The sequence below is a fragment of the Mus caroli genome, unplaced genomic scaffold (genome assembly GCF_978045245.1).
Source record: "Mus caroli unplaced genomic scaffold, Mus_caroli_1 scaffold_1, whole genome shotgun sequence".
Taxonomy (NCBI): Eukaryota; Metazoa; Chordata; class Mammalia; order Rodentia; family Muridae; genus Mus; species Mus caroli.
This window is the reverse complement of record NW_028227256.1, coordinates 35135941-35163578: the sequence shown is the minus strand read 5'-3', so window position 1 is coordinate 35163578 and position 27638 is coordinate 35135941. Positions and strand designations below refer to the sequence as shown.

Below are 27638 nucleotides of genomic sequence, written 5' to 3'. Positions count from 1 at the left end.
TGTGTACATGTCTGTAAGATAAAACCACACCAAACCAAAAAACAAACAAATGAAAAAAATCACAAGCACAAATGGAGTTCTTTTTTTGTTGGTCAACTATTCCTGGGCATGTGGCCTACCCCAGAATGTGTGTTGAGACATCACAGGGCACTCCATTAGAGAAAATAGATTTCTCTCATTCCCAGCAGGTATCGATTGCAAGTGGTACTAAATGGTTTTATGTCAACTTAACACAAGTTAGAGTCTTTTGGGAAGTAGAAGTCTTCATGGAGAAAGTGTCCCCACCTGATTGGCCTGTGGGAAAGTCTTTTGGGCATTTTCTTGATTTATGATTGATGTGGGAAGATGTAGCTCACTATAGGAGGTACCATCCCAAGGTTGGTAATCCCAGATGATATTTGAAAGTACACTAAGCAGGCCACAGGAAGCAAGCCAGTAAGCAGCAGTCTTCCATAGCCTCTGCATCAGTTACTGCCTCTAGCTTCCTACCTTGAGTCCCTGGCCTGACTTCTCTCTGTGATGGTCTACAAGCTGTAAGATGAGATAAACCCTCTCCTCCTTTAGTTGCTTTTGGTTGCGTTTTATCACTTCTGCGTAAACTCTAAGATCCAGGCCATTGTGAAATACTAGTTTCTAGAATGGACATTTGCATATGCAAATCTATTTCATGAAGATTCATACGAACTGTCTCCGAACAGACATAGGCATAATGAATTCATAGTCAGATCTCAGACAGGTGGAGATGGTGGCAGCTCCTGCTGTAGAAACAAATCTGAAAATCAAATGGTGTGATTAAAACTCAGATTTGTTTTAAAGCCGTTAATAGGGAGCAAAATGAAATGAACTTTAAATAAAAGACTGAGGTATCTTTGCAGAGCCTGAAATGGCAAGTGTGGCCAGGAAATCCAGCCAATTAAAGGCTCTGCTCCATGGAGCAGTGTCGGTACACCCTAAGGAGGAGGCACTTGCTGGGTGGGTCAGCAGCTCCGACAGAGCTAAGTAGAGAGCGGTGTGCACCTGTTACGGGCTGTTGTTTCTGCTCTGAGATTTCAAGAAAGTAAGCACAGCTACAGTGTAGCTGTTTCTCATGCTTCTCAAAGACAATGATGCTTGGGACTGGAGAGATGGCTCAGCCGTTAAGATCTAGCAACCACATGCTAGCTCACAACCATCTGTAATGGGATCCGATGCCCTCTTCTGGTGTGTCTGAAGTCAGTGACAGTGTAGTCATAGAAAATAAATAAATAAACCTTTAATCTGCTTTTAAAAAGAGAGACGACAATACTTATGGAAGTTAGGTAGTCAAATGTTAAATTGCAAAGATTGTGGCCAAGTCTTTCTTGTGAGAGTGCTGAGTTTGCTGACAAATGGAGTAGGTGCCTATGGTAGGATTACGGAGCCAGAACATGAAGATTTGGAAGCACTGAGATGTGGATGTAATGACACAGCTGCCTCCAATGGCAAGTGGAAAGGAACCGGCCCTAGAAGGCAGTGTGCATTCTGCGATGGTGTGTGTTCTACTCAGTGACTGCAGGAGTCAGTACATGTCAGCAATTGTCGGCTTTCCCCTCACTTCCAGAAAGGGGACAGTCTGTGTGAGGCCAACACCAGACAGATCTGCCTCTGGTGACCCCTCTCTCCTTCTGTGGAAGGAGGAGCTCGTTAGCCAGTATCTTCAAACGTGCTGACCCCTGTACTTAGTAGTAGCATGCTATGGTAATGATAAGAAGTTGTTGTCTTGGTCTGGCTCACAGAGTAAGCTTGTAACCAAGCCTGATGATCTGAGTTCAAACTCTAGAACCCACATGGTAGAAAGAGACAACTCCTGCAAATTGACCTCTGTGATACACATACCAGGCGACGTGCTCTTGCACACAGGCATGCATACCCACATCCTGTCTGTGTCATAGATTTAGTCACTGCACCCCATTCTACTGTGTGACCCACCACTGACTCCAAAGGGCAGACCTCCCTAGATACTGGGCTGGCAGACTTGATTTCTGCCTTCTTTTAGACGCTAAAGCATCTTACCCCACTGTAGTCACAAAGTAGCAACATTGGAAGAAGGCTTGAGCAAGAGCACTTGGCCTAGTTGCAGGCTTCCTTGTGACATCTTTGTATCTCAGTTTATTTATCCATATGGGTTACTTAGACATTTAGAAGCCCTATTGCTTCATTGTCAAAAAGTATAGTTGTCCCTTGATGTCCATGGGGGAATGGGTTCTAGGACCTTTCTCTGAGTCCAAAATCTTTGGACACTCTAGCCCATACTGTAAAATCTGTGGGTGCTCTGGTCCCTTCTATAAAATCTGTGGACTCTCTGGCTCCTTCTATAAAAACTGTGGATGCTCTAGCCCCTTCAGTATGCATTGGATTTACATGTAACCAACTCACATCCTCCCATGGCTTTCAGTTTTGCCTAGAGCACCTAGAACACCTAATGCAATATAAATGCCTCCTTCTGCCCCATGCACAGGAGACAATGGCCCCAAAAGTGCACTTGTTCAATTGCAGTTGTTACTCCAAATTATATTGATCAAATAAAGAAATTTTTCTTCTTTGTGAGATGAGAGAAACAAATTTACTTCTTAGTCTCATGGAACCTAAATCAGGATCTCCAACATGGGCACCATAAGTCACCTACCCAAAAACGTAGACACTTCAGGAAGAACTGACCCCATGCCCTGACAACCACAGTTTACCCACAAAGTCACTGAAATAGCATTGAAGTTACTATAAAGGTATCTGCCTATGATAGGCCTATAACCGACCCTTATGGCCATAAGCATATTTGGTTGACTTCAAGGAAGACATTGAGGTCTTTAAGCACAAGAGCTTGACAGCTTCCAAACCAGTGTCTGAAGCCCTGGGCTCTGTGCCAGTGGACTCTCCCTGCTCTGAGGCAGAGCCATTCTGTGTGTCCAGAATACATTTTAGAAAGTGCATGTCTGAGCAAGAGTCCCTTGGCAATGGACAACTCTGAAAATTGCTATGCTGAAGAACTGGTCAAAGCATCACTGATAAGAACCATTCTTCCCGCTAAGAACGTTAGGATACATATTCCCTTTTCTCTGTCCACCATTGGCCTTCATGGACTCACTACTTGTGTCAGGATGCATGGTGGTGGCTGGTGACCTGTGGAAAGGGCCCTTGTAGACTCTTCAGAAGTGTCCTGCTGTTCATTGCCTTGTACTCAGAAGATCATGGAGGAGACAACTTCTCCAGCCCTTGGGCTGTCAGAGGGCCTGTATGAATGTCATGTGACTAATGGCTGCATGACCCTTAACAGAATTCTGTTTGCCCTTCCTCTGTCTTTACCATGAGCATTCCCCAACAGGCCAGAGGACCCAGCTGGGCTCCAAAGCCTGGAAATCATTGAACAAGCACTTGGGGAATTTAAACTTCCCAGGGAGCAGCCCCTGTTTGGTTCTGTTTTTCTAAAACTGCCAACTCAGAAGGAGGCCATCTCATCCTGAGATTGTCAGGAGGGTTAATGTCTATGATGTGACTATCTGTTCTTCCCTAAGTACATCAGGGAGAAACTACATATAGTATAAGGGTGTGAATAGAACTTAAACACAGACCTGAAAGATGATGTTTCAGTATTGAAAGACTTTGACTCTAAGTGTCCGAATTTCTTTGTCCCTTTCAGAACTCTGGAAGACGACCTTAAGCTAAGCAGTGATGACGAAGAGGGTGAGCAGGTAAGGCTTTCTCATGTGTAGATGAGGCACGGATGAATGGATACAGACACTGAACCAAGCTGGTCTTCCATACTGGACACTGTGCTGCCATTGATGGATTTCTGTGTGTTGGTCCAGTCTGCTGAAATGTCTTGAGCTCAGTTCCCATTAAAGGATTTCAGTCTGTGACTTTTGTTTTTAATGGCATAGACCATTAAAAACATTGTTTTGTTTTGTTAGAAACAATCATGTTTCTAACAAAACTAATAGAATCAGGCTTCCCTCAGAAATAGATCCTCCTCCCTCTCCCCTTCCTTCCTTCCTTCCTTTCTTTCTTTCTTTCTTTCTTTCTTTCTTTCTTTCTTTCTTTCTTCCTTCCTTCCTTCCTTCCTTCCTTCCTTCCTTCCTTCCTTTTCTTCTTCTTCTTCTTCTTCTTCTTCTTCCTCTTCCTCCTCCTCCTCCTCTTCCTCCTCCTCTTCCTCCTCCTCTTCCTCTTCCTCCTCCTCCTCCTCTTCCTCCTCCTCTTCCTCCTCCTCTTCCTTCTTCTGGCAAAGATAACTGGCCTTCTCGAGATCAAGCATATGACCTTACACACATTAGCATGCAGCGAGGAGGCCGTAGCATTAAATATTGAGAAGCCTTATACAGACATTATTAACAGTGAGAAGGAATGAACACAGAGGTGCTCGAAGATGATGAATAAAAAATAATCAGGCACAGTCTCGGCTGTTTGTCTGAAATGATAAACGCGCTGCAAATAGTCTCCCTGGCTGTTGATTCACCAGCTTGAGACATCAGTCAGGGGGGCTATAAATAGTCTTCTGATCAGTCAGTTAAGGTGAAAAAATACCCGCTTAGCATTCATCACGTTTGCTTCTGCATCTCGGGGAATCGTTTTTACTTTAAAGCAGATTTCAAGAGCACTAGAGACAGATTCCCCTCCACTTCCTTCATCTGCCCCACCAGCTACACTGTTGGGTTTGGATGAACAGGACAGGTTAGGAAGACAATTTAGAGAGTTCTCTTTTTTATGTCATCTTCATATGTTGGGCTAAATGTATGTGCCAGTCAATGGATTTTTTGAAATGGTGAACTTGATTCAGAGGTATCGTGGAGTGTTGTGCACGTGATTTGCTGTCTAGACATGCAAATACAAATAATATTTATAGATGGGAGGCCAAAGTCAGTGGAGCATGGGATGGGGGCAGGGAAGACATGCTCCTCCTCTTTGTGAGACAAACTAAGGCACATGGATGAGCCAGGACTCCGTGAACCTGGGAACCTGGTTGGCAAACCGAGAGCGTCCCAGGAAAGGGAGGTTAGCGGGGCAGAAGGGGCCTCAAGCTTGGAGACCTTTAGCAGTGGGATGATTTGTTTCTAGATGTCTAACGCCGGCAGTCAGACACCTCAGCAGCCACAGCAGAAATTCATTTCTAATTTTGTTTTCTCATCTGTGCGAGCGACTAAGAAGAAAATGATTTCCTCTCTGTGTGTGTTTTAAGCCACTGAGAGGCTCAGCTAGGTACCAAATGGGTTAAGCCTTCTCAAGCATGCAATCTGTGTATGGCTTCTATTAGAAAAAGGATTCACGGGCTAAAACAGTTCCCAGAACTATTTGCAGGAAGTACTTCCAGTGAAGACGCAATTTAAGAAACTCATCAGCGTTGAACTGTCCCATCCTCTAAAGGTACACAAATCATTTGCTCTGCTGTCGGCTTTCCAGTCTACACGGGCGACACTGTACTCTGAATATACGTGTCGGACTGTTTGTTCTCGCTTTTCAACCGGACCCTAGTGTGTGTCTCACTCTTTTCATACAAGAAGCTCTCGGAATGAATTGATTTTTATACAGTAATTCCCTAACTCATCAACAAGACTCCAGACAGTGGGGTTTACATATGATAATTTAAGTTAAATTGTTAACATTAATTAGATTAAGTTGTCCTATTTGGGTCCAAAGTATACTCTTGTATAGTCACAAAATTGTGACTTCCCCACTCTTTTTACTATTAGATTTATTGGACAGTTCTATGCATGTATATACTGTATTCTGTTTATTCTGCCTTGCACCATGGTGAGCTCACCTTTTGACTCAGCTGAAGACAATGATGATGTCCCCTTCCCCCTAGATTCCATCCATTGCCACCAGTTCATCAGGAAAAAGATGGGGACCCTTGAGTCCTACCTAGCCCATGATTGGCTGTTGGCAGGCCCGTTCCCAGCTTAGGCTACTGTAGCTGCTGCAGGATCGTGGGGTTTGTGATGGGTAGCTTACACCCGGAAAGTAGTGCTTGACCTCCTACTCCCTGACTTCCAGCTTGATATTCTTTCCTCCCTGTCTTCCTCAATGCTCCCTGAGCCTTGGAGGAATTCCCCTACTTTTAGAAAAAGACTAATGATAAGACCTCCCCCTGAAAACATGTAGTCTACATGTATATGAAACACATTTTATTTCTCTGACACCAGGAGACAATGACACATTTGTTTCCAGGTATAACCAGAGATCGCCTCCTTCCCAAAAATCTTTTCAAAAAAACCTTTGCAGTTTTTTTTTCTTCCCTGAGAAACTACCTGGTTGTCTTTATAAATATTGGTCCAGCTGGCCTATGTGGTCACCTTTTAAAAAAAAAGAAGGAGGAGAAGAGGAAGAAGAGGAAGAAGAAGAAGAAGAAGAAGAAGAAGAAGAAGAAGAAGAAGAAGAAGAAGAAGAAGAAGAAGAAGAAGAAGAAGAAGAAAAGATGTCCCTAAGAGCCTCAGGTTGCCGACTGTCAACCTCCCACTCTGGTGCATTTAACACACATTTTTTCTGGCTTTCCTCCTGACCGCCATTACGCTCTTAGAAGTCAGAAGCTGAGTTGAGGAAGGATGACCACTGAAGCATTACTGCAGGCTCCAGGTCCCTGCTCAGCTGCTGAGGCGCTCAGCAGCACTGGCCCAGCTATCCAACCAGAGTCCTTCAGTGCTCCACTTGTGAAGTTAGAAGTCCCTATGTCCCTTGCTCTTCCTGCTACTGTGACAAACGCCTTCAGAAGCAGCTCAAGGAAGGTTTATTTGGGCTCACACCCGGAGGCATACAATCCAGGATCATGAGGCCATGTTACTCCCACAGTCGGGTGAAGGAGGATGATACCCAACATGGATCTCTGGCCTACACACACACATGCACACACAGACATACACGCACAAACACACATGAATGTACAGACATACAAATATATGAATACACACAGGCACACACACACATGCTCATACACACATGCACACAAGCACACTCATGAGTGCACACATGCACACACAGGTGTACACACATACACATATGCACAAGTGTGCACATGCACACACACACAAGTGCACACGCACACACATACAAACATACATGCATGAATATGTATGCACTCACACACATGTACACACACACACACACACGCTCATCACTTTATACAGCCTTTGATGGAGGCTTTTGTGTTGCGTTGTATAGACACTGCCGTCTCTGCTTCTTCTCCATTAATAGCCTATAGATACTTCCGTCGAAAACTTGACAAACATGGAATCTAACTCTAACATCTAGGGTTCTGTGGCAGTGCGTAAGAGTGTCCCACAGTAGCCCAGACAGACCTCAGACTTTTGACACTTGTCATCCCTCAGCTGCTCAGGTGCTCAGTGCTCCTAACATTGAGAAAGAGCCGAGTCCTGTCCTGTAGTTTCTCATCTCCATGCTGAGCCCTGTGGCTGACCTGTGTCCTCATCTGCCTGCTTCATGTGTTCTTATCTTCCTCCTGGGTTGACCTCCTTCCCTCCTGTCACAAGAGGGTGCTGCCAGTCCTATCAAAAGTTTGTCCCATTTCCTCTGCGGCTTTCATTCTTTGTTCTGCCTTTCCCCTAAGGATGACTCTCGCATCACATTCTGCTACTCAGAAACCTCCAGTACCCAAATACCCAAATACCTGTCTCTTCATCCCTCACCTTACCAGAAAAGTGACATTGCAGTGTGCCCCTCTCCCTCACCTGTGCCCCTCCCCCCCTCACCAATGCCTTTCCCTGCCCCTCGCCTGTGTTCCTCCCTTCCCCCTCACCTGTGTCCTTCACCCTTTCACCTGTACCCCTCCCCCACTTACCTGTTCCCTCCCCCAACCTGTGGCCTTCACCATCTCACCTGTACCTCTCCCCCCTCACCTGTGACCCTCCCCCCCCCCCTTCGTGCCCCTTCTATTGTTTTGCCAAGTGCTCAGTCTCCACCAGGTATTAGAGTCTGAAAGGATTCCTTCCTACTTTTTACTTTCTAGTTCCTGTCTTTTGGGGCATCCTCATGTCCCCTCCCCACCCCCAGTGACCTTCAGTTTTTCTATAATGGCAATTTCTACACAGTCTCAACTCAAAGCACTCTACCAAAATACAGACATACTTAAGTTTTCTATTTGATTGTCTCACAAACATTCCAAACTCAAGCCATGCCAAACTGAACTTCTGGGTTCTGCCACCCCCTGTTACTCAAATATGTTTGTCTTGTGATTGTTCCCTTTTTCAGACCTAGCATGCCCAGATGCCCACTGTTCAAGCCTAAACCCACAGGACCCAGTCTTGATAACACCTCGTTCCTCACTCAAACACTCTTTTCTTCTCTGCCTTCTATAAATTTAACTTCCAAAATTAAACATTAGTGTATCAACCCCTTCCCATCCTGAGTAGTTTAAACCAGCTTGTGGGAACTGTCACCTTGTTCTCTGACATCTATAATATAGTTTGTCCTCAGTGATCTTTTAAAAATGTACATCAGATCAAATCATTACCTTTTTTTTTTTTGAAGTTTCATTTATGTGTGTATCTCGATGTTTGTATGTGCACTTCATGCATGCAGTACCTGACGAGGCCAGGAGGGGCATCATATCCCCTAGAACTGGAGTTAGCAGGCACTTGCGTGCTGCCCAGTATGTGTGCTGGGAACCAAACACTGGTCCTGTACAAGAACAGCAAGTGCTCTTAACCCAGCTAGCTCTCTGGCTCCCAAATCATTTTTTTTTTTAATCTAAAATCTGAAATGAATTTCCTCTCCCACCTGGAAAGAAATGCAGGGGTCCCAGCATGGCCCCCACTAACCTGCAGTCTGGCCTTGTTCATGCCTCCCTTCTCTCTGAACTTCCCAGCACTTCCGCATTCCTGGGCCTTCCTTCAGCTCCTCCAACAAGCCATGCCCAGCTGCCTCAGAGCATCCAAAGGCTTCTGCTCTGTGTCTTGCCTGGTTGACACCAGTGCATCCCGAAGGTACAGCGTCATTTCACGTCCTCAGAGAGACTCTGGAATGTCCTTTTGCTCCATAATATTACTCTTTCTCCTGGACCTCACCCTAATTTCAACTATACTGTATGTATTCACTTTTAATCGTAGCTGCTCCTATAAACAAAGCTGGAAGATCCCTGAGGACAGAGACTGGCTGGCTCAGTGGACTCTCTGTCTGTTGAACAGATGCATAAATAATCACAGGGCGCTGTCTTAAACTGAGATCCGGTCCCACGGTTCCTACTAGTACCCAGAAGCTGAGATGACCTTTGTCCTGCCTCTGTTTCCCATCACTAAACCCCAAACATTGAGTGAATGACGGGAAAAAAATATAAGGCTCAATATCATAACGCAACCATACATTCACATATAGCCTTGCCTCGCTGAGAACTCTACGCCATTCCTTACACACTCATCTTGCCGAGCACTATTAGGGTGTAAGTTCTGTAAGCCATCTCAGGCTGGAGCCCCCGAAGCCGAGAGACCGGATCTCCTCACTGTCCCCTCGCAAAGGCACCAGAATTGTACTTGTGTTTACTTGATAAGTTGGTTGGGACACCTTTGAAATGAAAGCATGCTGTCATCAGACTGCTTCCACTCGGCGAAGTTCGAGCAGACCAGAGAACGACATTTCTTGTTTGGGTGTGTATGTCACAGACTCCCATGATTAGTTGTGCCCTGGGAAAATGCGAAGGAAACTAGGTGAAACAATACCTGGAGGCACCGTCAGCCTGATGGATGTGGAGGGAGGAGGAACACACACGTGTGTCTGACCCTTTAGTCAAAGTGGCAATCTCTCCCTCTTGAGTCTGGAACGGTTTAGGAAGTGAGACTGAACAAATTTCTACGTAGAGTCATCGCAGCTGAGGCAAGAGGAAAGGGACAAATGATGGAGACTTTTGGCAAGCTGTAGCTGAGACAGTGTCAGCTGCAAGCACCATGACAAATCCGTAGCTCAGGGACAGCTATCGAGGGAGCAGCCATCCACACTGAACGGCGATGTCTGCCTGCAGCTCCGAGTAATCACATTATCCACACAGATTGGGCAGCCTTTTCGTTTTAATTATATAAGTGCATTTTTCTCTTTAAATGGGTGTAGTTTATCCACTTAAACCGACTGTTTTAACTTTACAGGCAGTGATCATTGGATTTAATCTGTAGAGGGGAATTTCTCTATTGGCCTAATTGATTTCTCAACACAATGAAGGAAAGTTACCTTTTAATCCCCAATCAATATTTGGAGAGCGTACAATTAATTTAATAGATATCTGCATCATTAACATAAATCTGCAAGCTAAAGAGGCAATTATTTTCTTATTTATAATGCAGAGAGTAATAATCTTGTCTGTCAGGGAGAAGCTAAAACCTCACGCCTCTAGTATGTCCAGACTACAGGTGAGGCCCCGCTGAGCCCCCAATGAGCCCCCGCTGAGACAAGAGCCATTGCGTTTCATGTGGTCTCTGTTGAAGTGGCAAAGAACTAGTCACAGTTCTCAGCTCTGTCCTGTAGAGGCCTCCGAGGACTCATAGCCGTGTGGGGTAAACTATTAAAAGCAGATTTCTGCCCATCTCCCCCCAACCCTTGTTTTGTTTAATATGGCAACTTTGTAACAGAGAGCAGGGTTTTGAGAACACCAGAAGGGAAAAACCTTAAAGGCATTGACAGCGCATGTCACCCATCAGTGAGCTCTGACAGAATAACCGGGTGAGACGCAGCCCAGTTCCACTAGACGTGTTTGTCTTCTCAGCCTCGGCTTGGTGGGTGTGGAGGTTCTTGGGGCTGTGAAAATTTATTACACACAGAGTCAATCTGCATCCAGGCAGCCAAGTCAGAATAAATAGAGTCATTGTGCATGTCTGGGATCTGTGGCCAGAGTTCATCCAGTCAGCGTGACATTCGCATCTCGGGAGATTCATAAAAGCCAACACCCTGGTATGTGCTCTTGAATCCTGCCAAAACTGTGTAGAATTATATAAACAGGAGTTGAAGCAGTAATCAGAACCAGGTTTGGGGGGGCGCAGCTCCAAAATCAAGTTTTTCTTTCATGAGAAATGAACTGTCTAAGAGATGTTATTTGTATCCAAACAAGAGCTATGCAATTTTTGCATAAATCATTCTCAGAATAGTCTTAAATACCTACTAAGCTCCACAGAGCCATGCAAGCTGCTGGCGTATTGCTTAAGATGAGTTACACATTAGTAATATTTGTTATGATAATTTAACCACAAAAACTTTAAGTAAATTTTTAGTGCCAGAAAGTACCTCATTTCCTAAGAACTATGCAAAAAAAAAAAAAAAAAAAAAACCTACATATTACATATTTTGACCGCAGCAGGAACACAGGGATGAAAGAATGGTGGCTTGCATTTGATTTTGTTTCTAGTCTTGTAATCATATACCTGAGTGCTCAGTTTGATAGTTTCCCTTCTGAATGGAAACACAATAACTACAATTGGAGACACCTGCCTCTCGGAGCTTTGTTGAGCCTGTCTAGGAGTGAGCACACATCTGAACTGTCAATCACAATCAGCTCAGGAGGAGGGTGGCCTTGGTTATCAGCCCTAATTCCACTTACGAACAAAATTTTATTCTCATCTCATATAAACATTTACAAAAGCCTCGTGTGGGGGGGTGGGGGGGGTCAGATTCTTCTCTTTCCATTCTAATCAGCCGTAATTTCCAAAACTGATACGGGTGACTTAAACGTCACTGCCCACAAATGTGTGAAGCCCTGTGTGCTGTTCCCTGATGTTTTAGAGGCTTTGGAGCTCAGGTGAGGTTTGTGTAAGCCTAAGCTGAAGAATATATGTTGACAAACAGAAATCTGAAAAGTGAAAGACTTATATAAATTGTATAAAAATTAAAAGATGGACCGATGAATATAAGAAAAAAATTATTAACACAGACAGGAAACCATGGTCTTTGCTAAAATTGTATAGTTCACACAAGGAGCTTTTTTTTTTTTTTTAACTAAGGCAAGGTTTTGTTAATATCAGATGCCAGTACCACCCTCCTGGATCCTCCATTTCAGGAATTCAGGGAGACAGAGCCAATGGACCAGTCTTCTCTGACCTAACTTTCAGCAGGACTGTCAGTTGGCAAGGAAAGTGGATTCCCCCCTCCAGAGCACATTCCTTTAACTGGGAGGGGTGACCCTCTGTCCAGTGACTCTGATGATGTGGAGTTTGGGGATTTTGTTTGTTTTCTTCATTAGTTTGTCAGGAAGTGTCAGCGTTTAGAGTGTCTTCGGTCGTTGTGTGCTATCACGTCTCTCCCCCTGAGGTTGGTGTGTTCTATCACGTCTCTCCCCCTGAGGATGACGTCCAGATAAGCTTTTGCAAAGTTTTGTTCTTATTTTTTTGTGATCCTAATTTTTCCCCGTGTATGTGCAACTGGTTACCACGTAAACATGGCTCTTCTCAGGAGACTCTCAGCCTGGAGAAGCATAGAGACAACCCACTCAAGGGTCCTTGGCACTCTCCAGTTCTATCCAGAACAGCTCAGTATCCCACGAGTTATGCTGAATTGAACAAAACCATCTCTAAGAAACAGATCAGACAGTTGTTAAAACTGGTTTCAAGGCACACCCTCAGGTGAGGTAGGTTCCCAGATAGAGCCCACAAATTGTTAGAAATATGTTTGGGATAGTAAAGAAAGACACCAGCATTCCAACTGAAGTGTCTGCAAATAACAATCTTCACTCTTGCTAAGAAGGTCTGCTCGGAAGGACACAAACACACCCTGAGACGGAAAAGGTGTCTCGGGTGTTGACTGTGTCTTTTCCCCATTGGCTAGGTCTGACCTCCCAGTCTTATTCAATTAGAATTGGCTTATAAGACATGAAGGAGGAAGGGGAGAGAGGCTCCTGCCCGAAGCAGAAAAGCATCACTGCTCGAGGCTATCAAATGTCTAGAATAGAGCATTGACCTTGGTGTAAACAAATTTCTCACTGAGTGAAAATGGTTAAAACGTTTGCTTAAAAGTCTTACCAGGTGAGGAAGATAAAAAAGATTTTAATTCCTGGTCCTAAACTCACGTTTTATAGTATTTGATCGAAAAGCCTCCTATTTGGTGTTTTGTACAATCATTGCCACAACTGAATCACAGGAGGTCCTGGTGAGCCAGATCTCCCCTGGGGAGGTTGGGTCAGCACTGTCTCTGGGTTTATCTTTCTTCACGTTAGGCTTCGCTTTTAAAGGTCCAAGGCCGTTCTAAGAAGGGTGTGTGCTTGCACACCATGGTTGTGGAGCTGTGCTCACATAGCCAGTGAACACCCAGATACTGATAACAAGTGAACATCCAGATACTGATAACAAGTGAACATCCAGATACTGATGACAAGTGAACATCCAGATACTGATAACAAGCTGTTTCTGCTTTCTCTTGCATAATCGGTTTAGGAAGCACAAGTGAGATGGTCTGCCTGCCCGGCACAAAGCTATTTGTACCTTCAAACATTGGGTGTTTTTTAGTAGAAACGTTTGGATGAGATGTAAAGCCAGACTCAGATATGGGGGCTTCAGTCACCGATGTCAGTTAAAACAAAGCTACCGAGATCTTTATTTCGCCTTCCTTGTGTGGTCTTCATATAAAAGCAAAGTAACATGGGTAGAGTCTGCGTTCACAGTTACTGACCACCCACCAAGACCAGTGGGACCTTAAGGAAATTCCACCAAAGCATCTTACTAAGGTAGCAAAGGGGACCTTTGTAATCGCTCTGGAGGCATTTGGAAAGTCACAGAGTGAGAAATGACTCCTCCTAGTGCCTGCCTGCTAGAGCAAAGAGAACCTCAGGGAGTCATTGCACCAGAGTCCAGTAGGTAGGAAGGCTGTGGGGGGAAGGGTGGAAAGATGGCAGTACATGGGATTAGGGTGCACTTGGACAAGCCCAATGACTTCAGATGTTCCCCAGCACAGTAAAGGGGGCTGACTATGCGTGACAGCAGTTACTCATATATTTCAAATTAGCTAGTAAAGGTTTTGAATATCCCTGATGATAGGAAATGATAAATGTTTGAGATCAAGAAGATTCCATTACCCTGATCTGACCATTAACTTTATGCACATGTTGACAGATCACACCACTGTGACCGTGTGTGTGTGTGTGTGTGTGTGTGTGTGTGTGTGTGTGATGTGTCAATGAAAACTTTGGATATGTATTTCCATTAGTTATAAATAAGATATCCCCCTTTGGACCTTGCTCAAGTTGTGGCTGCATTTAGACTGCCATGTGGAATAAGTTTCAGGAGCACTGAGTGACCAAAGCCCAGATGAGGAGGTCACAGCTATGGCAGATCACATAGGATTTAGCCAACACTTGCATCTGGCAAAGTACTTGGAACATCAAGCATAGTTACTGCACACGTAATTCACCCTGGGAACGGGGACACTTGATCTGTCCCCAACTCAAGCCTAATTAACCAGCTAGTCCATAGCTTACACAGTTATATCAGCTTTTTTTTTTATTTTCTACCAACATCAGCGTTATGCAAACCCAGCGATCCCATACATAGCCCAAGCACAACAGTGTAGAACTTCCGACTCATTACTGACTATGTTCCTCCCCCACCCCTCCATCCCCTGTGGTGTATATCTCTGGATTCTAGAGAATGGTCTTACCTACTCTGGTGAGGGCTAGAGGCCAGCGAACTTTGTAGGTGAATCACCATCTAATTTAAATCTGTGTCTTGGTGTCAGCATCCATATTCCAGATTTATTCCCAGTGTTAAGAACCAGAACTGTAAAGGCATACCCCACCCCCCCTAGACTCTCTGTCCTAGAACCTCAGCCAGCTCTAGGTATCATACGCTTACATGGTTGCTCTCCTGAAGATGTGAACTCACAGGCTGACACATGGTTGCACACGCATGCTCTCTCTCCCTCTGAAGGCGCAATTGTCTTGCCAGGGCTTTGTCCTATGTCTGCCACCGTCACAAAAGCCTCCTCTCAATCCTGAGGGCAGGTGGATTTGGCTCTCCATTATCCAGAGCAGCGTGTATCCATTAGGTTAATCCCAACGGCCTTTGGAGCCACTCACACCTAACACAGCCAGGCTTGGCCTTCCTTACCCAGTCCTGTCACAATGCGCCAGAGTAATGGATGAGCTCAGGATAAGATCGCATGCTCTCGTAGTTGAACAGTAGACCCTAAGTCTGTAAGGGAAATAGCTCCAGACCCCACAAGAGCCATGGGGGTAGTTCAGAGCGTGTCTCCAGGGAGTAAAATGCCCTGGAGATGCTTAACAAAAGTCAGTGTGCCTCCCTTAACCATCAGAAGACTCAGTTGTGCCCAGAAGTCCCCTGTTAACATCCTCTAAGACCTCTGCCTTGTGTCATCTTAAAGGGAGCACGGGAAGCTGGAGTTTAACCGCTACCCTGCCCAATGGCATGCTCTCCAGTGATGCGTGGAACCAGAGCCTGTTACCGACCCAGAGTTTGGGGAGGAGGGCCCCAAGGAAAGTTGGGATTTAAAGAAGCAATTCAGACGGGGAGCTAGACCTCAGAGCTTAGGTGGGATCCAAATCAGGGGCAAGTGCTTGGGACGAGCCAGAAAACCTTACAAATGTCGGTTCTCCTCTGCCAACAGGAAGGTTGGTGCTTTGTCCTCTGATGCCCCCCGTTCAGCCGTGGGCTTTCTTTACTGATGAGTTCTGTCACCTCTGAAATTCTGCCTGCCCTTAGGAGCCTATTCAATGTGGGTTTTATAAAGAGCAAGCAGTACCCACACAGAGCTGTCTTTATTAGAACAGCCAGGCAGCCCAGGATGCCCAGCCAAGGAGGGTTTCTCTCCTCCTTTCTCCACTGCTGTCTGGTTAGCGCCCGCCCAAAGCGCTCTTACACTGAGGTTACGTGATATCATCCTCAGTGGCTCTGCCTGACCCCAGTGCAGGACAGGGCGCAGAGGCAGCCCGCTGAGCACAAGGCTTGAACCTAGACGTGCACAGTGCTCATGCGTTCCCAGGGAAACACAAAGAGAGCTTCCTTCAGAGCAACAGCAAAGTCTTGGCCCAGAACCTTAAGCTGTACTTCTCAATTTTATGACTGCTGTGGGTATTTTGTGGAGAGGAGAGGGTATGCATGCATATGTTTTCATGTGTGTGTGCATATGTGTGAGATTCACCTTTATTTTAAAAAATAAACAAAAAAACCTTTTTTAATTGTATTTGAAATTTGCAGATTAAAATAGGGTGGCTGAATAGTCAGCCCTAGGGAATCTGCCTGTCCCCTGCTTCCCAGGCTGGGGTTAAAAATGTGTGCTGGTATCCTTTCTCCCCCTCTTCCTCCTCCTCCTCCTCCCTTTCTTCCCCTCTCCTCCCTCCCATTCCTTCTCCCCCTCCTCCCTCTCCCATTCTCCTCCTCGTCCCCCACCTCCTTCCTGTGTAACATGGGCTCTAGGACTCTAATATAGGTCCTCATGCTCACACCAACTGAGCTCTCCCACCACCTTTTTATTGGTATCTTTGTTTGGTTTGTTTTTTAACAACTTCAGCTAATATTTCCAGATGTCATCCATCATCTCTGTTAAACATCCATAGGCAACTTGACCCTAATGGCACAAGACCTACTCCACCTTGACCACTCCTATACCCCCAGCCCCACATCTCCCCCAATTGTCTCCATCCATACCAGGTGCCCAGGCATGAATCTGATGCTGACACCTTCCCTGTCCTGATCTGCCGTGTCCTACCAGAGACAGTTCCCTCAAGTCGAAGTACAGACTGCTCTCTCCATTGTTGAATATTTCTCATTGTAATAACCTCACAGGTAGTTCTTCCTCACGCAAACACATTCATCATACAAAACAGAAGCTAGAGTGATATTTGAAAATAGACTCTATCACCAAGCCTCGTTACTTTCTTATAGATTTACAGGAAGTTACACAGGACGTACATGCACACTTTGCTTAGCTTCTGTCTGTGCAAAGTCTCTAATGACTTCCAGTTGTCCTGTACCTCCACAAGCCTGCACTTGACCTCTGTAGACCTTGACATTGGCCTCATCTGGCTCTGCCATGGTCCCAGTGCCCCACCAAGCTGTGCCACAGTGAGTCAGGAGCTAAGCCTGCTGTAGCTTTTCCTCTGCAACTAGCCCTTCCTCCTCCACCACCCTTGCTTCTTTGGTCTAATGGCTCTCCTTTTCCCTCCCCCATCCCTCTGGACTCATGGCTCTCCTCTTCCCTCCCCCATCCCTCTGGTCTAATGGCTCTCCTTTTCCCTCCCCGATCCCTCTGGACTCATGGCTCTCCTCTTCCCTCCCCCATTTCTCTGGTCTAATGGCTCTCCTTTTCCCTCCCCCATCCCTCTGATATAATGGCTCTCCTTTTCCTTTCCCCATTCCTCTGGTCTCATATGTTTCTTTTCAGGCCTTGTTATCCCACACTGGCTGAGCTTTCTGTAACCATTGGTCATTTCACTGTTCCACTTCAAGCATGCTGTCCCCTCAGCCACAGCCATTGTGATGCTAACTGTTGTGTGCCTGTGGGCCTTTCCTGTCTGCCCCACCTCCAGACTCAGAGGACTATAATGACAACCTTCATCTGCTCCTCCTATCACCTACACCAAACCTGCACATAGTAGGTAGCTCAGAGTAAATTGCATAGCTATCCAGGCATAAATTCTATTTCCATCAAGAAACTACACATCTCTGGGCTTCTGTGGACCTCTAGGCTCTTCCTTTCTTTTTACCTTACAATCCCACCCAGTGTCTATGGACTTGCCCTGTGCCAGACCCAATTACAAAAGGGCATTTAATTTCCTCTCTGATTGCCTTTCAATAACAGATTGTGACTTGTAATTCATTTAGCATGCGTTGGAGCAGAATATCTGCTGATTATGTTACCAAGCATCAACCTTGTTAAAATAAAGAAGTAGAAAAAAATGTCATCTCTTGAGAGGAGCCTGGAAAATGACTATTTCTGGCAGAAAACTTGTTTTGTCTTATAGACTTGAGCTTCAGCGTCATTCATGAATGAATAATGCACTCAGGAAAGATGAGCGAAGCTCTCTCTTAACCCTCTCAAGTGACTGTGCTGCCGCCGAATCAGAGGAGAAACTGATGAGCGATTAGGAGAGGAGAATGTCATTGTGGTACAGATCTTAGAGGGATGGAACTGGGCAGTCCATCTAGTTCTCAGCTAGTCTTTCGGGTTTCAATGGCGAGTCACCTAAGTCATTTTTTTCTTGACTCTTCAATCCTGATGTTTATTTCTTTCATTATTTTCCAGCCTTAAAATTCATTTTTTAATCTTTTTTTTTTTTTTTTTTTTTGGTTTTTTGAGACAGGGTTTCTCTGTGTAGCTCTGGCTGTCCTGGCACTCACTTTGTAGACCAGGCTGTCCTCGAACTCAGAAATCCGACTGCCTCTGCCTCCCGAGTGCTGGGATTAAAGGCGTGCGCCACCACGCCCGGCTCATTTTTTAAATTAGGAGAACAAGCAACAGAATCTCTTCATAGTCAGCTCTTGCCTAGGTATAGGACATAGCATTTTACTTTAACACCATAGCTATTTTTTTTTCCTGGAGGAGTGATTTTAAATGTTTAGTACATTCTCATTAGCTTTCTTAATGAATGTTCTCTGTAGAGGATTTATTCATAATAAAGAGGAGCTGCAGTGAAAAGCACAGTCAGAAACCAAGCATTTGAAAAAACCAGGAGGGTGGGCTTTTGTACTGAGTCCCACTGCACTGACCGTGTGGTGACGCTCCTCACAGACGGACTGGAAGAGTGAAGACTGACAGGAAGACATGGATGGATGGATGGATGGAGAGAGCCCGATCTCTAAGACCAGCATCCTTTGGCTTTGCTAAAGGGAAGTTGCCCTTGATCCCACCCAACAGGATCGACCCATTAGCAGGCACTCCTCTGTGGAGTGCAGCCGTTCACAGGCAACTCCGTGGCTGCAGCCACTCCCTGCTTTACATTGTCTTCCTGTATTCTCTGAATCTCTTTCCAACCAGCAACCATGGCATCAACACTCACTGTGGATGACCAGGCACAGAAGTCAGCAAGGGGAATCCATGGAGACTGGAGAAAAGTCGATTGACTTTAAGTTCAGACTGGATCTTTAGCCCCGCCCCTCCTGAGTCACATGGGGTGTACACAAGCGATCGGGTGTTCCTACATGTGCTCTGCCTCCCTCAGCTGCCCGCCATGCTATCTTTTGTTATCTTTCTGCATTGTTAGAACTTATGGGGTAGACAGAAATTTCAAAATACAGCTGTTTCATTGGCTACAGTTTGCTAATTTTGCCCGCTAGGTAACCATTAGCAATCTCAAGTTCCTTTATTCCAGTCTCAGTTACTAATATCAACTCTCAGATTATACATGTACCAAATACAGGGTTGCTAAGAAGAGGTTATGGCAGCTGCAGACTTGCTAGAAGCTGTCCTGAAGTCAGAGCGAGGACATACAGAACCAAGGGAGAGACAGTAGTGAGCACGGGATACGTCCTATTCACCACAGGCAGGATCAGGGCTGTTTAAGCACGGAGATGTCAGATGTAGGTTTCGAGGGTCAGTTTGAAGTGTGCCAAGTGTCACCAACAGTTGGAACTATGTTTAAGATAAGACTTAAGCATAGGTGGCTGGTGCATTCGTTGCTGTGCTTGCTACATTTCAGTTTTGGAGAATTTTTTCCTTGTTTTGTTTTTTTGTTGTTGTTTTTGGGGGTTTTTTTGATCAGGGTCTGTCCCTGAATCTGGAGCTCATCGCCTGGGATAGTCCACCTGAGGAGTACGCTCCAGAAGCACACTGACCCCTGCTCCCCAGCGCTGGGCTTAAGATACGCATACGTGCATGTCTTTGCAGAAGTGCTGGGGCTCCAAACAATACTGCTTAGGTTTATACACACAGCAAGCACGCTACCAAACCATGTCCCTGGGTCGCCAAAAACACTCTTAAAAGAAACAAACAAAACCACAGTCACAACTTCATTATTGTGTCTAAAAGTATCAATAATCCTATAATATTTTGAGATTGTCCAGTCAACGATCAGGTTTTCAAATAATAAATAAATAAATAGATCTAAATAAATAAATAAATCTGAAAGAAAACAATAAAAAGTAATTAAATTCTATCTTTAGTGGCTAGCAAGATGGCTCTGTGGTCATAGTACATGCTATGCAAACTTGGGGACCTGGATTCGAACCTCTAACACATAAAAAAAAAAAATACAAAAAGCCAATCATGTGCCTGTGACATCAGCGTTGGGGTGGGGCAGAAACAATCGGATGCTGGGAATTTGATGGCTAGTCAGCCTTCCCAAAATGGAGAGCTTTGGGTTCAGTGAGGGACCTTGACCCAAGGGAATACGACAGGCATCAGTGGAGGAAGAGAGCCAGTGCCCTCCTTAGCCTCTGCACACACATATCCACAGGTGTGCCCAGCCATACTCACACGTGCACAGCCGCAGACACACAACATAAAAACGTACCAACACCGATCTACACAAGAAGTTAGAAGAATACGGGTTTGTTTGGGTTTTTTTTCTACAGGTAATAAGGATAAAACAATGGAAATTTTATTTTAGGTGGTAGAAAAAAAATGTTCAGGTCTTAGCCATGCTTCCTGAGACCTGCCCTACACTGCCAGGGAGAAGTATGTAGCATTTCCCTCACAGTCGCCCCCTACTGGCAAACGTATGTTACTGCAGCACCCTTTACCAAGAACCTTGCTTTCATGACATAGCAGGGCTCTTTACTGTGTTGCTAACAGTTTAAACTTTGGCTGCCTGACAAAAATGTGCATGTGTGTGAGATACTTTTTTTTAAGTTGATTGAGCGCATAATTTAAAAGTCAGAATATTAAATAAACATCTCTCCCTTTTCTTCCAGCAGGCAGCCCAGAGAACAGCTCTCCGCACTCTAGCTGACAGGTACATTTTGTCATTTTTATGAACTATAAATTGCTTTATGAAACATTGAGCCCTATTTATTGTGGCATATAATTCATAATCGGATTTTGTCCCTAAAGAATCTGCGAACTGGGATGTTAAACATTCCGCGTGCTTGGATTTGTCATGCGTGCATGGAGTTTATTACCGCAAAACTCGGCTTGTTGTATTTCACATAAACTATGAAGAATCCCTTGTTGTGCCGTGAAACGAGAGACAAGAATCTTAGTGGGGAAGGCCTGAGTGGTGTGGTAAATTCTGAACTTTGGAATTGGCTGAGAGCCAAGCTCATTTCTCAGCAATAAGTATCTCTTTACTTTGAGGTGTTTTCTTCGCTCTTTCCATATTGGTTCACCCAGAGGACTCTGTCTTCCGATAAGATTTTCTCTTGAGCTGTACGCGTACAAGCCAGCCACTCATGCTCTCCTGCCCTACTCCCTGTACCTTTGCCTGTTGCTCACCCACCAGACTTCGTATGCCCTCCGTTGTTTGACCTGCCTTGTATGACTGAAGGAGTCATAATCCTGAAGAAAAAGCATAAACTGGAACTCACACCTAGAACAGACCATGACATGTGTATGTGTGTGTGTGTGTGTGTGTATGCGAGTGTGTGTGTGAGAGAAAGAGACAGAGAAAGAGACAGCGACAGAGAGGGAGAGAGACACACACAGAGGCAGAGAGAGAAAGAGAAAAGGAGAGGCAGGGAGAAAGAGGGCAAGGGCGAGAGTGGGTGAGAGAGCGGGCACACAGGCACACATGTGCTCTGTCAGCAGTCGGATGAACTCCCGACACATCTCTATATCTCGACAGTGTCAGACTCAGTCAGAGATGCCCCTGAGGTGACTGGCACACACATCAGGATTGTCTAGCCAGCCTTTGCCCTCCCTTCCTTCGGACTTCCCTTCAGAATGAATGAGCAATTGCTGACTGAACCAGATCAGCGCAGCACTCCTCCCAGGTGCGGCTCCTCCCTCGCGTAGGTGGATTACAGAGAGCACATGGGTAGAAAGCACTTCCTCTGTGGGGGCCTGAACCTGAGGAAGCTGATTTCAACCAAGAGCCTTTCACCAGTGACAGTCTCCGAATCGGGCAGTGCTTCTGGGCCTTTTGGTCAGAGAGACCAAGGGTCCAGACTCACATTGTGACCCAATCAAGCTCTTCCTACACGTATTTCTTTCTTCTTTTTGTCTTCTCTTTGAACGTAAGAGTCTTTTGGTCAAATGCTTTGAAAAGCAAGGGAAATCCATGTTCCCAGAACGGCCTTTACTGTACATACAGTACGTCCTTTCTGGGCAGTCATGAGAAGCTTGTGATATCACATTAACGCAGTGTTTCTACAACCCTGTGGATAGACCACAAACCACCCATTTACACCCTTTCCATGAAAAACCGTGTGTGTTATGCTGAGAAGCATCATGGCAGCCTCTGTCAGAATAAATCCAACTGCTGTATGTTAGGAAAATGGTCATACCATCTAAGATCAGATAGGCTGCATCAGAAACCAGGCCGGACACAATCAAAGGTCTCTCTCAGTGACTTAGCCCTGGGAAGCCAGTGTGGATAGATCTTAATGAGGACCCCTTTGACCTCTTTCGAATATTCTCATTAGAACCTGTCAGGCCAGTGCCGTGCCCAGAAGCCAGGGCCCCGGTGTCACCATTGCTTTCTTTCCAGTATAAAAGGCCATTCCCCTCTTCAATCCAAAAGGTTTTTATTCAAAATTAGAGGAACTCGGCTCACTTCCAGGTGATAGCTCAGACTACTGCACTGCTCCGGCGACGCCTTTGTAGGGAGCTGCCTTCTCCTTGTTTCTCTCTGTCTGCATTAATTCAGAGCCTAGCCACTTGAGTGACGAGCTTTTTGACACTGTGACACATCATTATGGCAAAATCTGTGTTCAAGAACCAAATAACTGAGTTACCCTGAAGACATTTCTTAGGTGACTTCTGGTTTGGTGTTGGGTTGCAGTTGGTGGCCATTTTGAAGCACATGCAACTCGTGGCCCCCTCGCTGGACACCCTCTAAAGTATGTGTATGTGATGATATGTGCCTTGGGCAAACTTGGGATCTTATGGTTGGCTTGTTTAGCTCATCGAGAATTGTGCCACTTCCTCCCTGTCAGGACACATTCTGTTTTCATGATGGGGGCATAGGTGAGAGCACCTGGAGTCACTTAGAGATGGTTCACTATGTAACTTGACTGGCTTGGATCTTGCTGTGTAGAGCATGCTGGCCTTGAACTCACAGTGACTCACCTGCCTTTGCCTCCCAAGTGCTGGGATGAAAGGCGAGCACCATATCCAGCTCTCATAGTGAGTTCTAGGCCAGCCAGGGCTACATGGTGAGATCCTGTTTTCAAAATAAAGAAAAATGAATTATAAAAGCTCTTCTTCAAAATCAGGACTTAAAAGCACCTACTGAATTTATTTGGATTCACTAATTCATTATTTTCTAGTTTTGTTTTTGTTTTGTTTTGTTTTGTTTTTAATTAGAGGATAGTAACGGCTCACACGGCAGGTATCTTTTTCTATCCTGTTACTTAATATTTTGAATAAACCAATATCTTTAGAAAAAAATATCCTTGTGCCTTGGGTCCATATCATGGTATGATTTGGTTAATATTCTGTCTGTCAGAATAACTACAGATTTGCAATGAAACTGATCATCCCAGCCGTGGGCTACCCAGAGCAGCTACTCAGAGCGTGGGATAATCCATTAGTCACTGTGGCAGTGACGAAATATCTGCAGCTTAAGGAAGGAAGGGTTCATGTGGGCTCACAGTTCCTTGGCATTCTGTGAAGGTCATCGTGACAGGAACTTGGGACAGCCAGTCACATTATGTCCTCAGTCAGGAATCGGGTAGCAGTGAACCATCCTTCACTCCCTCCTTTCCTTTTGCTCTGGGCGCCCCCAACCTGCAGAACCGTGCCGCACACAGTTAAGGTGGGTCCTCCCATCTCTGTTAACCTAAATTCCGCTGTCCCTCAAGGCTCTTCTACATAATTCTTAATCCCGTCAGGCTGACAGTGTAAATCATCACAATCTATCAGACATCAAATCACAGGATTCCTCTGGCTTCCTCAACGCTGTCTTCTAGCCTGTTCTCATTTCTGTCTATAAAGTTCCGTAACAGCCACACGGCACTCCGCTCTTTATCCAAAAGACCAAGCATGCTCAGACCTGACGTGTTCTCTAAGTTTGTGATTTCTGGAGTTGGGCAGAGAAGCATCTGTCTCTTCAAACATCATTTCTTCATTGCAGAAACTCTTTCTTGGAGCTTATTTAAAATATGTCTTACACTGCGTGTGTGTGTGTGTGTGTGTGTGTGTGTGTGTGTGTGTGTGTGTGTACAGGTGCATGTGTGCATGCTTAGATCTCAAGATCAGAGGACAACGTGCAAGAATCAGCCTTCTCCACTTAGATCTCAGAGATCTCAGCGGGCCACTCACTAGTCCTTGTCTAACTTTCTCAGATACACACAGTCCTGGCCTGTCTCTATCCACAGTACACTGGCACACTGGAGCTTAACACCCGGGGCATGGGCTCTGAAGTTTGGGGAGTCTCATGATCAGTAAACAGTCCTGGAAAATAAAAGCTGTAATGCATCCGTTGCCTAACTTTGAAACTCGCCTCATATACTGACCAGAGCAGTGGGCTTCGTTTATAGTGCAGTCTACATAGCCATAGAAGAGTAGACCAGGCAAAATGAGAAGCCGGACTCCAGCCAGCTCAGCAGACCCACCCTGAGATGACAGACCGAGCCGTTCTGGGAAGATGGGGCAGTGCGAGTTTGGTTCCTCTCTATACCTGACTGTGGGTTTGTGGGTTTTTGATTTGATTTGATTTTTTTGTATTTTTGAGAAGTTCGAGCCCCACTGGTGTCCCCAAAGGATGAAAACAACAAGCAGCCAGGGCAGGAAGAGGTGACAGTTTTTTTGAGGAGATAAATAAGCCAATTAAGAGAGATTACTTTGCACGGGGCTCTATCTTTATAATCTAAGTGCTTTTTCTTCATATGGGCGGTTACACTTAATGGACATGGGGAGGGAGGGGAAGAAATGGATGCCTGGTTCCTTTACAAAGATGGGAGACTCTGCACTGCAGAAGCCGCCTCGTTATCAGAAACGTGGAGAATATGCAAGGGCTCTGAGAGAGGCAGGATGTGTGTGCAGCCTGCGAGGAGCCCTGACTGTGATTAACTTCTCTCTGTAAGTAGTAAATAGCAGACAGCCCTGATCAGAAGAGGGATGCGTGTGATTTATCAATCTGAGCGACTGCTCATTTGCAGAGGAGCTGGAGGTCAATCTGGAAGTCTGCGGCCAGAGGAGCGGGAGGAGATTGCCAGGACTAAGAAGTTAATCATACCCCGAGACTGCTTCCATCTGTCTTGGGGCGACGGAGCCTCTGCACGGAGAGCAGGCATGCTTTATAGCACCAGATCAGGAATTAATATTTTCTCTGGAACCTCAGGCATCATTTGCAGCAACTCAGGCTTTATAAAAATGGAGCATAATTTGGTATGAATAAATCACGCTCTGTTAGAAATATGAGGGGCTGAGGAAAAAATTCACTTGACTCAAAAAAAAAAAAAAAAAGAAAGAAAGAAAAGAAAAGGAAAGAGGAAGGCGCAAGAAAGCTAGTATCAGCGCAGCCGTGAAGCAGCGGCACTCGGAGGGCAGGAACGGCCGAGTGCTTAAATTGTGCATATAATCATTTTCTGAAATGTCAGCGAGCAACTCCCAGCCATGGCTACATTTTTATAGCTTTGGAGACACATCACCAGACTATAACCTGTCTGCCCATCTGGCAGATTCTCGGGTCCAAGATCCATTTATATTGAAATCCAAACAACTGCCTCAGATTTATTCATTTATTCCACGGAGACTTGCCGAGCACCATGCGCTCGATGGGGTGCAATGCGAGATGAAGTGCACCCTATGAGAAGTGCTGCTTCTCGGGGTCTCCGCCAGCAGGAGGCAGGGGTATGGAGAGAGGCCTTCTGAACTTGGCTCTCTGTTTTCCCCTTTCTCAGATAAATCTCATGCATGGAGTCCTATTTTCCATGGGGAAGAATAGATGGAAATGAAGTCGATGACAAATAGCCTACAATTAAGGGAGCTTCACCTCTATCTACAGAGCCGAGTGTGAAATGGTCTGTGTCCAGAAACAAGATCAAACACGTACTGGGGTGGGGGTGAGGTGCTGGCTGGCTCAGCAGGGGCTTCTGCTCCAGCTTCTTTTTGCTGCCCCCTCCAGTCCAAGAGTCCAGCTCAACGGAACCAAGGGTGTGTAGTGCGCTGGCAACAGCCACCAGCTCACAAGTATACCTACCCTTAGGCTCTGTTCTGCTCAGTCCGGTGTGAGGGAGGTCTGCAGCTGCTGGGCACTGCTAACTGATCCCTTCTAAAAACATTTTACAATTTTTCACTTATTATGGGCAACATTTGTGCCACTGGGTGTCTGGGAAGGTCAGAGGGCAATTTGAGGAAGGTCCTCAATTTGAGAAGGGTCCTCTCCTTACCTCTTAGAGACCCAGAGCACAATGACTCTGGTTATCAGTCTTAATGGCAGCTGCCCTCACCTGCTGAGCTAGCTGGCTGGCTCAAGGGATCCTTTCTCTAAGCATCAAAAAGAAAAGATGGGGCACTTTTAAGGAAGTTTTAAACTCACAGCGCTCACAGTGTTAAAGCAACAGGTCGCCACTGGCCTTGCCTACAGCCCCCGTTCTCTAGTTTGTCTCCAAAGGCTAGTGTTATTCTTTAGAAACTGTATCTTTTTTTAATCTTCAGAACAGTCCTGAGAGGTACATGGAACCTTAAACAAAACAAAACAAAACAAAAAAATGAGCAAACCAAACCACGGGCACATGTTGTGACTCAACCAGGGGCCACATGGAAGCAAGTGGCCTAGCTGTGATCAAACGCAGGTCCAACTGTACACTCTGCCATCCTCTCAGTCGATACTGGCTTGGAAATGGTCAGAGACCTCCACCTTAGGCTTGACCACCTTTCGCATCCTCGATCTTGCTGCTGTAAACATCTTTTTATCCCTGGGAGGTTGCCTGGCAGGGATAGGGAAGAAATTATTGGATGGATAAATGAATGAATATATGGCTGCATGCATGAATGAATGAATGAATGAATACATATATGAATGAACGAATGCACAAATGAGTGAATGAATGCATGTATTAATGAATGCATGAGCGCATGCATGAATGAATGAATACATGTATGAATGAATGCATGCACGAATGAATGAATACATGTATGAATGAATGCATCATACATGAATGAATGAATGAATGAATGACGAACCAAACCCAGTGGTTTGTGGTTACAGAGGCAACTCTGGGCTTAAAGTAGAAAATTATTTTCTGAATTTAGCTCCATGTCAGTAATAGAGTGCCTTGAAAAGAAGTTGATGCAGAGGGACTTGGGAGTTCAGGCAGGTACCAGCCTGCTTGAGAGTCAAGCGACATGATCAGCTATTACATTGATAAAACAAGAGAGACACTGAACAATTAATAATAGCAAAATCAGTCCAAGGGTAAGCAAGACAGTCTCAGTAAACTGCTCAATGCATTTAAGTTAGAGTGGAGTAAGTTAAGAACCCAGGGACAGGGAGAAGATCCTGCAGTCTCATCAGAAACTTTCTGGCACCAAGTGAGGTCAGGTGATGAGTGCAGCCCCGCCCCCACAGCTGTAGCCCCATCCCCACTCTCATTGCAGTGATTTGTATCATGGCAAGACTTAAAATGCCCCCTTCTTGTCTACTAATGTATTTGGTGAAC

At 45.4% G+C, this 27638-nt stretch overlaps 1 protein-coding gene across 5 annotated transcripts in view; it reads left to right on the top strand.

Moving 5' to 3' along the window:
- Aff3 (ALF transcription elongation factor 3) overlaps positions 1-27638 on the top strand; it is a 440706-nt gene that overhangs the window by 344731 nt on the left and 68337 nt on the right. For 4 of the 5 annotated variants that reach the window (XM_085836589.1, XM_085836598.1, XM_029480447.2 and 1 more), the window contains 2 exons: positions 3653-3704; positions 20787-20827. In XM_085836589.1, the coding sequence (XP_085692715.1) occupies positions 3653-3704; positions 20787-20827 (93 nt within the window). The remainder of the gene's footprint in view (positions 1-3652; positions 3705-20786; positions 20828-27638) is intronic. The other variant, XM_085836585.1, reaches the window with a different exon arrangement.